General features: G+C 41.1%; 1 protein-coding gene across 2 annotated transcripts; it reads right to left on the bottom strand.

The window, feature by feature from the left end:
* Positions 1 to 873: 873 nt before the first annotated feature.
* Positions 874 to 13,011, bottom strand: LOC121648476 (zinc finger BED domain-containing protein 5-like). Of its 2 annotated transcripts, XM_041998625.1 has the most exons (4): positions 12,489 to 13,011; positions 10,608 to 11,169; positions 1,018 to 1,185; positions 874 to 947 (listed from the first exon to the last, which is right to left on the bottom strand). In XM_041998625.1, exons 1-3 carry the CDS (start codon positions 12,972 to 12,974, stop codon positions 1,181 to 1,183), a joined length of 1,053 nt encoding a protein of 350 aa, XP_041854559.1. In that variant the 5' UTR covers positions 12,975 to 13,011; the 3' UTR covers positions 874 to 947; positions 1,018 to 1,180. The 2 variants fall into 2 exon arrangements, 1 of the variants encoding a protein (XP_041854559.1); XR_006011982.1 differs by lacking the exons at positions 10,608 to 11,169; positions 12,489 to 13,011 and adding an exon at positions 1,261 to 6,147.
* Positions 13,012 to 14,654: the final 1,643 nt, after the last annotated feature.

Genomic DNA, 14,654 nt, shown 5'->3' with positions numbered 1-14,654 from the left:
TACCATGCAGGTGCTGATGGAAGAGTCACTGAATATTTAATCCATTACCTTCATTTAACAGGAAGGCAAGCTGAAACATTTCAAAGGAGCTTTAAAAAACACAACATATCCATTAAAAGAAAGCTGCAGCAATCTGCTCTGTAACTCCAATGGGAAGAAAAAAGAAAGGCTTTCATCACTTCAAACAGGAGAAATAAGCCCTGATTGATCACTTTCCAAACAGGAAACACTTTTTGAATTAAATTGGTTTAAGTGATTTGAATTTCAACACAGTAATCAATATGAATAGCAATCATTAATGCAGTTAATGGAAGAAGCGGAAAGTCTACTTCCCGGATAGATAGAAACTTACAACCCAGGTTTTCTTTTCATATTCTGGATAAGCAGATACTCATTAAAGAATTTCACAAACTGTCAAACTTAATTGATTTTCTGACGGTATTTTGTAGTTTCTGTGATGAAGGAGGTGATGAGGTGACTCCATTGAGTGGTGACTCATCTCTGGACCGTTATGCCATTTTGCATTTTATTGTCCTTAATAACATTCTGTAGTTTTGTAAAGACATCGTATGGTTGACAACTTTTCTATTCTCTGTGCTGTACTGTTTCCTTCTTTTAGTGTCCTTGGTGTCTTCATAGTTGTTTCTGTGATATGATGATTTCATCATGTGAAGATCCTCTCCTCTGGATCATGCTATTTTGTAGTGAATAATGTTAAGCTAGTGGTGTGGCAAAATACTTTCAGGTAAAAAAGGGCTCAGGATGTCAGCTTGATGTATAATAAAAAAAGAATGGTTTTATTACAAGAAGTGACTGACACGCCCTGCGGCCGCAGTACAAGGAAGCAGACCCAAACACAGAACACTCAGAGAGGCAAGGAGAAAGGTGCAAACAAGGTTTATTAATAGGAAGTGTTTGTGGCTTGGTCCAAGTCTGGGCAGCTCTTCCTATGAAAGGACAGAGGGTTAATGCGGTTCAGAGAAGATGCCGGGTTGTGTCAGCTAGGCAGCGGCTTACTGTGTTCCAGAGTGAGACTGATGGTGGAGGAGTGAACCAGGAGATGCTTTCTGTGGATGGTGATGTGAGTTTGGTTGCAGGCAGGGCGAGCAGGCAGGTAGTCGGCTTGATACGAAGAGTAGTCCAAATCCTGGATGCTGAGGTTAACCGAGGGATCAAGGTCTTAGGCTGTAGAACAGAGATGACAAGGTCAATAATCAAAGATCAAGGTACAAGACAGATCGTAGGAAGAGGCCTGATTACCATGCTGCATAGAATGACAATCTGGCAAAGACTGGAGCTCCTGCATGAACCTAAATAGCCGGGAGTAGAGCCGGCTAACGAGCATGCTGATGATCTGCAGGTGGTGTCAATTGAGGCTCCAGCCTCCACCCTCCGTCCCCATGGCAACCTGCTCAGCCCTACCTGCAAACTCAGGCACACATATACAGAAACATAACAGTGACATCTTAAACAGATTTCTGCAGAAAAATCTGTGGGGTCTCTGGATCAGTATGAAACCCAAAACCACATGTGTGAGGCACCTTTTATATACCTTCAGACAACGACATTTCTTAAGTTCCTTAGTTTACCAATCATGTGGAGACACATATGTTTACATATATGATGTTTGTGTGTTGAAGTTCAGTCTCTAAGGCACCTAAGACACTAAGCACCTTATATGATAAAAATTTACGTGTGCCTGTCTATACATGGAGTCTAAAATTCACTATTCTTAGCAAATTGCAATCTGCTTAAGATGCATCCCAGTATAATCCTAATCTATGTAAGTTAAATTAATTCTAATTATGAACTGCTGAGAATAAAACACTTCAGACTAATGTTAGAAATCTAGCACTTGCTTAATGATAGCTGCCCTCAATTAAACTAAAAAGAGATCACGTTTGCGATCAGTCAGATTTAAAGAAAACAAGCAAAAAAAGAAAAAAAAACTGGCTCTTTATGCTTCTCTGTCCAGCTGAGCTTAAGAAGCGTAGGTGTAGTTTTTGACCAATCAGTGTGACACCATACATGACTCAAAACTGCTTTTCTACTTGAGCAATACCTGTTCATTTTAGATTTCTCTTTAAATTTCTACTGTCACACACCACCCCATGCATGCTCAGGATGGGGGACAGAATTAAAGACAAGATTCAATGAGAGCATCTGGTTTCCTTATCTAGTTAACTAATTTCTATGATTTGAAAGATGGACTAGTGTGGATCATATGATAGATTTCTTTTAAATGGATTATAATTGGACTGTTTCTAAAAGTACTTTAAGAGGACTTTGTTGTGAATTCGCACTAAACAAAAAAACCTGAATTGAATTGAAACTTTTACAGCTCTGTACGGTCAAGCCTTCTTCAGTGTACCTCAGACTTATTAAATCTGGACTCCTTTAGTCAAACCTTTGTGTCGTTAATAGTTCCCACCTGGTTTAAAATGTAGAGTGAATGTTCCTATCATTTTTACTGAAGAAAAAACATCCCTTGTTTCTCTCTTGTATTGATTGTGCTGATCAGTGGATGTTTTCTGCATGTGTTTGGTCAGCTGTTAAGCCCCGTTAGACTCTGTCCTAAATTTTCTGAATCTCTCTGAGGCATATTTGTATTTGTTCCAGTCTATTAGCATCTTTCCATTTAACTTGTCTCTAAAATCTGATCAAACCATTAGACTTTGATTGACACCTGACTTTTGTCCCATGTCAAACTCCATTAACGTTACCAGAAGGTTGCATGTCGTCTTTGAGTGGATTTGTCTTCATTTTCCTTTTCCTTCACAAAGAGGGGTAATAAGGAGCATCATATTGTTTTAGAGGTCGGTTTATTATCAGAGTATTGTAGCACCATATGCAAAGGAAATGGAAAAAGCCAGCATCCAGATAAAAGCAACATCATCTTGTAATCAGTGCTATAGTTGCATGGCCTTGTCTGCTGGCTACTTCTGTTTGCATTCACTCAACAGCAAACAACCTTAACATTCATTTCCACATCAGATTGGGAGTCATCCAGGGCATATTGCTTTTTTTATTATTATGCATTAGTCTTAAGATCTTTCTTTTAAAGTAAATTCTATCACTTTGAATCATGAAAAATGATAAGCTGTGGCCCTGCAATATTCAGCCAGCTGCCCCTGCCAACCCCATCAATACCTTTTCAATTGAACTGGTGCTGGAAATAACACAGTGTCATAACAATATATTTTCTTAGTAGTAGTTAGCCTTAAAATTGTTATTCCTGTGTTGGGATTGATTTATTAAAACACTCCCTAGAGTTTTATTACAGCATAACCTGACACTGGTAAGTCTGGGACGATAATTAAATATGTTTTGCTCATTTGGTGACATTTGCTGCATGACTCTCAAAACTGAGAGATTTCAGTATGCTGAAAGGCATTTTGACAAACTGTAATTATTGTGATTGATAGACCTCATTTTTGTGTGCGTGTGTTTTCTAACATTTTTATATAATTGGTCTTCATTGTTGGATGTGACTTTCTAGACTTTTCCTTGATTCTTCTGGCTGTGTTTTTTCTGACTGCTGACCTTTAATTCCTTCCAAGTCAATGCTTTTGTAATTTTTCCAATTTTTAGTCGGCCTGGGCTCCGCTGACAGCTGTGGCACAGTGTACAACATCACACTGCCCTTGGCAGACAAAAAACTGTCTTGGAACTGGTGAAACTTCAATTATGTCAGAAACCAACTAAATGAAGGAAACATAGGAAAAAAAAAGACAGGACAGAAAAATTATTTTGGAACTTGCTACAGCTTCTATGAGAATAAAAAAAACAAAGTATGTAGAAGAGCAAACTGTCATATTACTAGTTAGCATGATGTGAAATGCTATATGAAGTGAAAATAAAAAATCATTTGACTGGTAAATGCTTTCTCAGGCTTTTTAGAGGTACCCAAGATGCAGCACCAATTACCTTCTATTATAGCAGTGAAATGCATTAAATGAGACAGATCTACCAGATGGAGCATATTATAGTATTAAAAAAAATGCTGAATTAGTCTTCTGCCCTCATTAGACTACCTTTCTTCACTTAGACAGATGACTTCTCCAAATTGCAGGCTCACTTTCACAATGCAGACAGGAAAGAAAAATGTTTGATATAAAAGTTAATCAAGTGTACTATACTGAAAAAAACTTATTTAAATGCACCTCATTTAAGTGTCATTCAAGTTATAGTAAAACCAAATTAGCAAGAAACATCCATTCAAAGTCCATAAAGGCCCATTGACCCAGGTTGCTTAATCATTCTTATGTACCGAACTCACGTACACACATTTTAACTGATATAATCAGCATCAACACAGTGATAGTGTTGGGATGTTTAAAGCCAAGACATCGAGGCGTGTACAGGGTATGGAAGAAGCGTGCCAAATGGAGCCTCGCTGTCATGCTTGCATCTTATTGCTGAAAATCATGTGACCAATGACAAAGGGGGCCTCGGATAGTCTGGGACACCTGGCTGATTCAATTCAGTGTGGTTTCTCAAACTGAAGATGCGGTAGATTTGCAGAGCTTTGTGGGTTGTTGTAGGCTAGTGGTGCCCAATTTGGGGTCCCCCAAAGAGCACCGGGGGTCCCCGTGGCTTTTACTGTTCATACCCAGTGTAATTTAAATTAAAAGCTGGGATATATTTGTTGTTAGCAACGCGTTCACGTACGTATCATGGCTGCCATGCATTCCTAGCATTTGTTAGGCCACTTGCGCTGACGTGAGGAAACGTGTTGTAAGTAAGTAAAAAGTAAAGCGCTTTTCACATATAAAAATCACAAAGTGCTGTACATATCATGGGTGCAATAGAACAACATAATAATTGCATAAAATAAATAACAGCCTTCAACTAAAAGCTTTGCTGAATAAAATAGTCTTCAACTGCTTTTTAAAAGAGTCTATGGAATCGCCCACATGGAGGGACAGGCCCAAGTCATTCCAGAGTCTGGGTGCTACAACCTGAAACACCAGATCTCCCTGGGTTTTAATTCTGGTCTTTAGGACTAGCCATCACCTGCCATTTCATAGATGACAATGACAAACTGGACACAGTATTACTTGGAGTAAAGTATTTCCCTTCAAGTCACACTGCTGAGAATTTGGCACAAGTGGTAGGTATCTGCATGGAGGAGTGGGGAATTACTGATAAAGTTAAATGCTTTGTCACTGATGCTGCATCTAATATGATTGCATGTGCAAGTTATTACAGACCAGGCACTGTGGCCAACAGTGAGTCCCTTCTGTGATGACAATGGCCACTATGTTGGACCCAAGGTACAAAACCCTTAGATTCATCAGCCAAAACAAGGCACAAGAGGCAGTATGGTGGCTAAAGGCAGAGTGTTCCGTTGTGATAAGAAACACTCAAGTTTTTAACTACCAGGTCCAAAGGTACCAGCACCTCTGGTAGGTTTTTAACCATTCTGCAAATAGCTGTTAATGGATTACTGCTGTGACATTACAGCCCCAAATGTTACAAATGCGTATTACTAATCAGCTCTTCAGCTATTTTCGGTGAACTGTGAGCTGTGCTGGATGCAACAGTAGATGAGAAGAGAATAATTTCCAGTGCCACAGCAGATGCAGTTGTAGATGTGAAGCGGTACCTGGTTGAAAACAACACAAGATGAAAAGAGGATCTCCTGGAATACTGACAAAACACAAAAACACGTGTATCCCAATTTATACAACATTGTTCCTAGGTTCCAGTGTTCCCCAGTATCAGTGCCCTGCAAGAAGATTTTTAAAGCCTTGGGGGGACCAGACTGACTTTATTCTTCCAGGGTATTTTTTATTTTACGCCCACATTGTTTTTACATTACACCAATGTGTCTTACAACTATCACTCAATCTTTTTTACAAAGGGTACCACCCCATGGGGCTGTGTGACCACTCCCAGCAGTCTGTTCAAGCTTTACTTTCACTCTCTCACTGGGTATGACATGGCATTACAGTGTAACCACACAGATGGTTGTTTACATAATACAAAGTAAATGCATGTAAAACTATCATCCAAAGTGTATCTGTCATTGATTTTTAGCTTATTATTTAGATATAGGGCACATAGCCTTAACACAACCACACTCATACAAGGATTTCATAGTAAAGCAGTAAAAAAACAGTAAACAAGTAGCAAACAGTAGAACATTAGTAGTAGTAGTAGAAGTAGTAGTAGAAGTAGGAGTAGTAGTTGTTGTAGTAGTAGTAGTAGTTCTCTTATCAGCCCACCTTCTCCGCTGGGTTCTCCCTTATCAGCTACTCAAGGTCACCAGACCGTTTAGTGGCCACCTGGATCCTTGAGCCTAGGTTCAACTGTTGGTCACGGAGTCCAAAGCTCCGCTTAGCAACACACACACACACACACTACTGCTCAGATTTACGCACACACAGTAGGATAACAAAAGTGTGCCATGCAAAAATTTGGCCTTTTATTTCAGGGTTTCCCAAAATATTACACTAAAGAGATGATACTAAATTATTATTTTTATTACCTTAGAGAGCCATACATTTTTGTTTGTAACATTTTTTAAAGGAATATTCCTATATTGTGGTGGAAATATGTGCATGGGACAGTTTACAGCTGAAAGTGAAGCCGCCAGGATGAGAGTCAGCCCCTTTAAGTCTAAGGCCCTGGTTCTCCCTCCAAGTTGGAAATTAATCTTTATCTCAAGCGATGAAGTTTAAGTTTCTAGGGATACTGTTTTGCAAGGTATGGTAGTATTTAATGAGATATGGAGAGTAGCACTGGATAATGAGTAGAATGCACTCTCAAACGAGCTCCTGTCCGAAGGCAATCAAGCTCTGCCTGAAAGATCCGGTATTGTAGAGCTCAAACATTGCAAACAATTTGTTGCTGGATAATAGAAGAACAACATTTGAGGTGGCTGCTTTCTCTAGCTTAATCTGTTACTTTAAATTGATAAAGTCTGACAAAAACATATTGCTCAAATAACAAGAGGTTGGGGACACAACAACACATCAAACACAACTCTACAAAAACCTTCCAGCTACCAACACAACCCCCATCCTTTCTCCTCTATCATTTCTCTTAAGGTATCCTGGTACATCCATGCTAAAGCTTTCTGTCCTGCATTATAGCCATCATGCTGCTCCAGTCCTAACTGCCAGCTGCTACTCATGTATTTCATCCTCAACATTTAATTTGCATCTCATTTGAAGGCACAACTCACGAACCAAGTATTCCAACCACTCTGTCATTTTGAACCATGGGTTACAAAATAAGCCACCATAGCTGCTGTCAGGAAATGAGTAAACCAGGCTCAGGTGCCCATTCTGAGGTCTTTGAGAGTCTGGAGGATCCAGGGTCTATTACTATTACAGAAAAATATACAGCAAATAACCCTCCAATGCAGTCCTAAATTATCTTCTCTAGAAGAAAATGATGTATTTTCAGTTTCAAACAGGACCTGCTTTAATTGAACCCATCTATATGTTGATGATCTTGGACGTTGTCTATTGAGCTGTTGTTTGTCTCTAACCACAACAATAAGAAAGAAATCCCAATACCGTTGGTGTCACTCATCATTAGTGTTAGCGAGGAGCAGCAGAGCACTGCTGCAGACATGGAAACGATGACTAACTGATTTATGGGCTGAGGAGCTGCCAAACAAACTATTGTTGACTAGGTTTTCTGTATTTCTGACAGATAAGCATCTATAATCCTCTAATGGTTTTTAGACAAAATACCATCCTGCATTGGAAAATGGGAATGTGTTCACTTCTATAATCAACTGGGTGCCTATACTTAACTTATAAAGCAACTGTGACAACTATTCTTTCTCTAAGACAACAGCGACATAGAAACACGTTTGTTTAACGAAGACTAATGGAGATTTTCTTCTGTCCCTATCTAGTCTTAAATTATGAATCCCTTGTTATTGTGCTTTGGCTTCTCTTAAAATGAAAAAAAATGTAGGTCTTTGTGACATTATATTACAGTACAGAATCAAAGCAAACAAGCAAATCTCACTGTAGATGAGGCTCTCTGCTGTCTGTAGTGTCTAACACACATTCAGCTCATGGATGTTGACTAGAGAGGCCCCTGAGTCCAAAGATGAAAACAAAATGTGTGTGACTACAATAGCAATCCACACCTCCAAGTGTCCCATCGCTGTCACAGCAGGACAGGTCACATTCTCTTAAACTCAATCTAAAAGCCACCTGAGGACAGAGCAGCTACTTTCCTCTTCATCACATGGCTGCAGCAAGCCACCTAACTATCACCTATAATGTTATCATGGAAGTGTTTACTCTTTCTTGAGCTGATACCACCGGTGATTATCACTGCAAGGTGCTGTTGGTTAATGTTTTATGAAACACATAGAGCAGTAAACAAGCTCCACTCATACAACTGGATCATGCCCAACTGGAGATGGCACCAAAGCGTTGCTGTCATTATCCGTCAGCATGCTGAACCTAATTGCCACCACTCTGCATGCCTTTGCTTAATAAGAGGAGGCTCTGCAGGGCCACATGGAAGCCCAGGGCAGCTGACCAGGTGGAGGTAAAAGCCTGTTTAACACTGAACAATCCAACAAGTGGAGCTCATACATTTTAGATGTGTGAATATGTCTGTGATTTGTACTGCATGCAAATGTGTAGGGTGAGGGAGGGAAAGTGATCATTATTTTATTGTATGACATCTTTTTGGTTTTGATTTAGAACTTGAGGTGTTTTTCTAATAGTTATGTTTGATTAATAGCTTTCTATGAGTGAGAAAAAGCTGTAAAACATCTGTAGTTCGGATTTAAGCCTCAAATAATTCATCAAGAAGTAAAATTAAAGTGAGAACACTGTACACCAATTTAGAGTAATGCTGAAGGAGAGAGTGGAAATGTATAGCAAATACACTTTCCAGTAGTTCAGGGGGAAAAAGGTGAATCCTTTCGGGATTTTTGCATTAAAATTCCCAACTTGTCTTTCTGCCATTTCATTGACTTTTCATCAAAAAACCTCTTAGGGGCAGATTGGTTTAAACTGATTTTCTGCTCTCATCTTGTTAATGCAGAAGAAACTCTCTGGCTTCAAGAGGAATTTGTGATTTAAAGATCAAAAGATTCCTTGAACTGTGTGAACTGTTCATGCTAAGCTTGAGAGAAAAAGAGAAATGAGAGAAGTGGGCAGCAGATCAGTGAGACTTCTGTAAAAGTACGCCCGAAATAGAAAATCAAATAAAGGCTCGTTTTTTGTTTTTCAATTTCCAATTTCCAAACGAAAAACGGGAGATGAATCATTTCTCGTTTTTTGTTTAACTTCCTCGAAACAAAAATCGGAAATCGGATGAATTTTCGTTTTTCGTTTTTCAATATCAACACGAAAAACGGATGGTCGTGAAGTACACGGACCCCTTAGATCAGGGGTCTCCAACCTTTTATCTTTTGTGAGCTACTTTAACCCAATGAAAGTGCTGCAGAGCTACTTATGTTAAGTAACATTCATTCACATTGCTAATTTCCATACACAACTGAATTTCCTAATTTTGCATATTAAGTTAAATTCACAAACATGTGCATGTTGCATACGTTGTATTTCAATACTTCAGTTGTTGTGAAAAGGAACACTGATGTATAACACCCCCCCCCCCAAAAAAAAAGAAAAATCACTACTAGCACAAGCATGCTGTACTCTTACTATAAAAAAAATAAAGTCAATAGCTTATTTCTGTATGAATGAATCTTTTCTAAATTCACATTATGTTAAAACGTTACAACAAACAATACAACTTTGTGCATATAAATCCACCATCATCTCATGACTTATATATGTTGAACAGTTTCCATCAGTGAGTAGACTGGCACTGTATGGATTCAACCAGAGATCTGTATGCAGGAGTGTATCCAGTGAGATTCACCCTGATGGAGTCATTTAAATGCTCATCTGTCAGTCTGTTTCTGTACTTTGATTTTATGACGTTCATGTCAGAAAAGGCAGATTCACACAGATATGTCGACCCAAACAAAGCACAGGTTTTCAGAGCAGCCTTGTGAAGATTCTTGTAATTATCTGGCTCTACCAAACTCCAGAAATTCTGTGAGTGCTGCTGGGATTTTAGCTGGATATTATTTTGGAGGTTTAAGACCTCCATCTCCATCTCCACAGGATCAACACTGAAAAGTTCAGACATCTGTCCTGACAACTCACTGATATCCACATCCAGAAAGGGGTTGGCAATAAATGTCACACAGGGCTCCAGTTTCTCAAAGTCAGAGAACTCTGAAAACTCCTGTCCCAGCTTGGACAACAGATCACAGTATCTTTGTACCTTCAACACTTTTTCTGCTCCTGTTTTGCTGTCCAGCATCTTTGCAACTGACGGAAAGTGTTGAAATCTTTTGTTTTTGATTTGCTGGATGTAATACGAGAGTTTTGCGCTGAATGCCTTCACAGCACTGATCATGTCACATACATTTTTTTCTCTACCTTGCAACTGCTGGTTCAGTTGATTCATTTTTTCAGTCACATCGGCCAGGAAGGCCAGATCTAGCAGCCACTCAGCATCACTTGGTAATGAGGCATCCTCTCCTCTCATTTCCATGAAAGCCTTGATGTCTCCAAGCAAGAAAAGAAAGCGTTGTAGTATCTTACCTCTGCTCAGCCATCTGACTTCAGTGTGAAGGAGCAGATCTCCATATTCTGCAGAACATTCCTCCAGGAAAAGCTTGAAGCTCCGGTGTTGCTTGGCCTTTGCACGTATGGAGTTGATGATTATAACAACAGGTGTCATGACATGATCAAACCCCAGGACCTTTCCACAAATAGCCTGCTGGTGAATGATGCAATGATAGTTCAGACATTTAGGAAAGTCTGGGTCTGCTTTGCAATGAGCAATAAATCCCACGTGACGACCTGTCATAGCTGCTGCTCCATCAGTTGTTATCGAGACCACTTTTTCAATGGGAACCTTTTTTTCCACCAAGTATTCCTTCACGGCGTTGTAAATATCCACTCCCTTAGTGGTGGTTTTCAGTGGAAGTAATGTCAAAAACTCTTCTTTTGTGGAAAAGTCATGAAAAGCCATCCGTGTGAAAACAGCCAGTTGTGCCGTGTCACTGGAATGCACGGACTCGTCACATTGAAGTGAAAACCAGGAGCACCTGTTCAGGTCCGACTCCAGTTGTCTCATTGCATCCACGGACAGTGCACACACCCAGTGGTGTAGTCTACGTGATACGCAGGTATACGCCGTATACCCACTAGAAAAGGTCACAAATTTCCGTATAACCACTAAAAATTGCTCAAAGATGCGTATCAACATCTTTTGTGACATAACTTTCACTTTCCTGGTCATAAATTAGCCACGAAGCCGGCCCGTTTAGACCATGAGGTATTCCGTCAAAAGTGACGTTGAGCCGCCGCAGGGAGAAAGTAGCTTGGCCATCTGTCCTGATCCTGACCTGCGTCCCTTAACGCCTGGTGGCTGGTTGCTAGACAAGCGCGAATTAAAGAGTGGCGGATGAGAGGAAGAAGATGCAGCAGAAAAAGAAGAGGAAGAAGATTTTTGGGGCGGTACGATGGAGAGGGAATGCAGAGAAAAAAACATGAAAAGAAAACAAAGTCAAATCACACTGTTTCAGTGTGTCAGTGAGTGTGTTGCTACTGGTTCAGTTTCCACTGTCGATTTGAGGGACACTGCAGTTACACACTTACGGACGAGGAGGTGAGCCTGACGCTGTCAACCTGGGCCACGTTTCAGAAAGCAGGTTTAGTGAAGACTCAGAGTTGGTCAACCCAGAGTTGCGCTTTAAATTCAGTTTGTTTAACCCGCTTAAAGTAAAGTAAAACAAGCCTTCACACACTATATGACAGCAATTTAAGAACACACCCATCATTGTCTCTCTCACAGTCACACAGACATCCACATATATGCACAAACAAAGCCATCTCCCCTCCCTACATTATACACAAACAAGAACTCCACAGTTTCTGTTTCTTAGTACAAAAATAATAAAAGTAATAAACATCTGGCTTGACGCCGCTGTGAGGAAACAATATCTTGGGGAACCGATCACACCAAGAGCCAGCCCACCCATTTCCACAGAGGCCAGCACAGCAACCACCCAGATCAGGGCAGGCCAGAGTCCACATCACAGCTGTAGGACTGCAGCGCAGAACCCCCAGCCACTGGGACAAGGGCGATCACCACGGCAACAACCCCCAGTCCAAGCAGGCAAAGCTCCTGGGGCGAAGGATCTCCATGAGGAAAGGAATGGCTGTTATACATCTTGTGTTGTTTACATTTAGATAACATGACCAGTCTTTCATGATCTCAGTTATGTGTGGATGCAAACTTTAATAATTACTGTGGTGCTCATTAGCAAAGTATACATTTATGAGCAGTTGCTGCTTTTGGGAAGGGTGCTTGGGGACAGATGTTACACCAGGACATGATGTATGAGGGTGGAGGGTGGTTGGGGGGGGATTAGAGTATACCCACTAGAATAAACTAGACTACACCACTGCACACACCCTCCGTGCCACAGTATTTGCACCAAGTTGGACACTAGCAATAGCAGACAGAATCTCAGTCTTATTTTTATAGTCCTGGAATAAAGATTCTGCCACTGCGGTCATAGCCTCTTTAATGACCCCGCCATCAGTGAAGGCCTTTTTGTGCTTAGTCAGGATCTGCGCCACTTTAAATGATGCCTCGGTTGATACAGTAGACTTCTTCAGCGGTGTTGTGAACAGAGCTTGTTGTTTTTGCAGTGCAGTTTTAAGCTCTTTTACCTTCTCTCTACGTAGGTTGGTTCCCGCTGGAAAGTCCCGACAGAAGTTGCTGTGAACTTTGGTGAAATGTCGCTCCACATTACATTTTTTACCAACTGCCAGGCTCACGCCACAGATCAGACACACACACTTGTCGTTCACATTTGTGAAACAGAAGTCCTTTTCCCACTCTTCGTGAAAATAATAAGTTTTTTGCCTCTTACTGGTATGACTGAACTCTGCCATTTTAACCAAAAGCCCGGCACCTGCCCTGGTCTGCCCGTGCCTCCTCCCTCTGTCCACCCCGTTCAAATCACATTTAGCGGCGTAACTCAAACATTTGATTGGCAGCTATTTGGGAGAGAGAGAGAGAGAGAGAGAGAGAGAGAGAGAGAGAGAGAGAGAGAGAGAGAGAGAGAGGGGTTTAATCTCAAAAGGGGGCAAGACATCCGTAATTTTGATTGGATTAATATTTTTTATCAGTTTCTCTTAAATGACAAATCGTGTTGTTTTGTGTTATTATTATTATTATTATTATTATTACTTTTATTATTATTGGAGAGCGACAGGAAAGGGCCTCACGAGCTACCAGTAGCTCGCGAGCGACGTGTTGGAGACCCCTGCTTTAGATATACTAGCACGGTGCTGTTTTTTAACTTCCGGTTCACGACACGCCAGTAAAAACGCTTCCGGTTAAAGCTATGGGTAACGTTGTGGCTGTGAATTTGAACACTGAGGGAAACAAAGGAATAAGATTTTGTTCATATTCGAGACAACAGGTTGTATAGTTGTTTATAGAAGAGTGTATTACTATAATGGTATAATATATAACGTGAGATGAAGCAGGCACACAAGTTTCAGCGGCGTGAAAGGTCGACAGCTGAACACTGCTGTGTTCCATTGTGTACCTCGTCAGCTAAATACAATTCAACAATCAGTTTCCACACGTTTCCCTGGGATGATCAACAACGGAAGAGATGGATCGTGAACATCAGAAGGGATAATCTCATCATCACTCCACACACCCGTGTATGCAGTCGACACTTACAGCGCAAGATGTCAAAGAGCCGAGTAAGGAAGGCAAGAGGAGGCGGCTGAGACCCGTCTTGTATCGAGGAGTATGGCGAGTGAAAGCTGACACTGATTCCCTGCCTAAGGAGACTGACGTGTCACATCCTACCCTCACGTCGCCACCTGGACGTCTGAAATTTCAATGGGTTTTTGCTAGATTGCTAACGCCAAATGGGCGGTGACGTAGCGGCGACGTCAAAAAATGGACGTCTGGTGGCGGCGACGTAGCGGCGGAATACCTCAAAAATACGTGTCAAATTCTGTTTGCACACACCAACGCCTGGATAACGTCGCCCCCCCATGAACGCCTGGATAACGTCGCCCCCCATGAACGCCTGGATAACGTCGCCCCCCCATGAACGCCTGGATAACGTCGCCCCCCATGAACGCCTGGATAACGTCGCCCCCCATGAACGCCTGGATAACGTCGCCTCCCCATGAACGCCTGGATAACGTCGCCTCCCCATGAACGCCTGGATAACGTCGCCTCCCCATGAACGCCTGGAAGTATAAATAAAGTTGTTGTTTCTTCAAGTTTAATAATCGATTTATGAAAACAAAAGAGTGACGTTTTAATCGTTACTCTGCTCAGGCAAATGCTGGACGCTCCTACGCGTTGAACCAATCAGAATCCCCCCAATTCCATTTCTACTTGAAACTGCTACTTTGCGATTAAAATACTCTTACTTCAAATTCCCCCACAATATTCTAATTATCCAGTAGATAGCACTTTAGGTGAATATGTGTGGTTGTGCAGATCTCAGGTTCAGCTGTTAAAAAAAGCTGAAGTGACTTTATCCATATGTGCTGTCCCATTATCTCATGCACACAGTCGCCTTTTTAAGGTGTTCATTT

The sequence above is a fragment of the Melanotaenia boesemani genome, chromosome 11, assembly GCF_017639745.1.
Source record: "Melanotaenia boesemani isolate fMelBoe1 chromosome 11, fMelBoe1.pri, whole genome shotgun sequence".
Taxonomy (NCBI): domain Eukaryota; kingdom Metazoa; phylum Chordata; class Actinopteri; order Atheriniformes; family Melanotaeniidae; genus Melanotaenia; species Melanotaenia boesemani.
The sequence above is the reverse complement of the archived record's forward strand: the minus strand, read 5'-3'. Positions and strand labels throughout refer to the sequence as shown.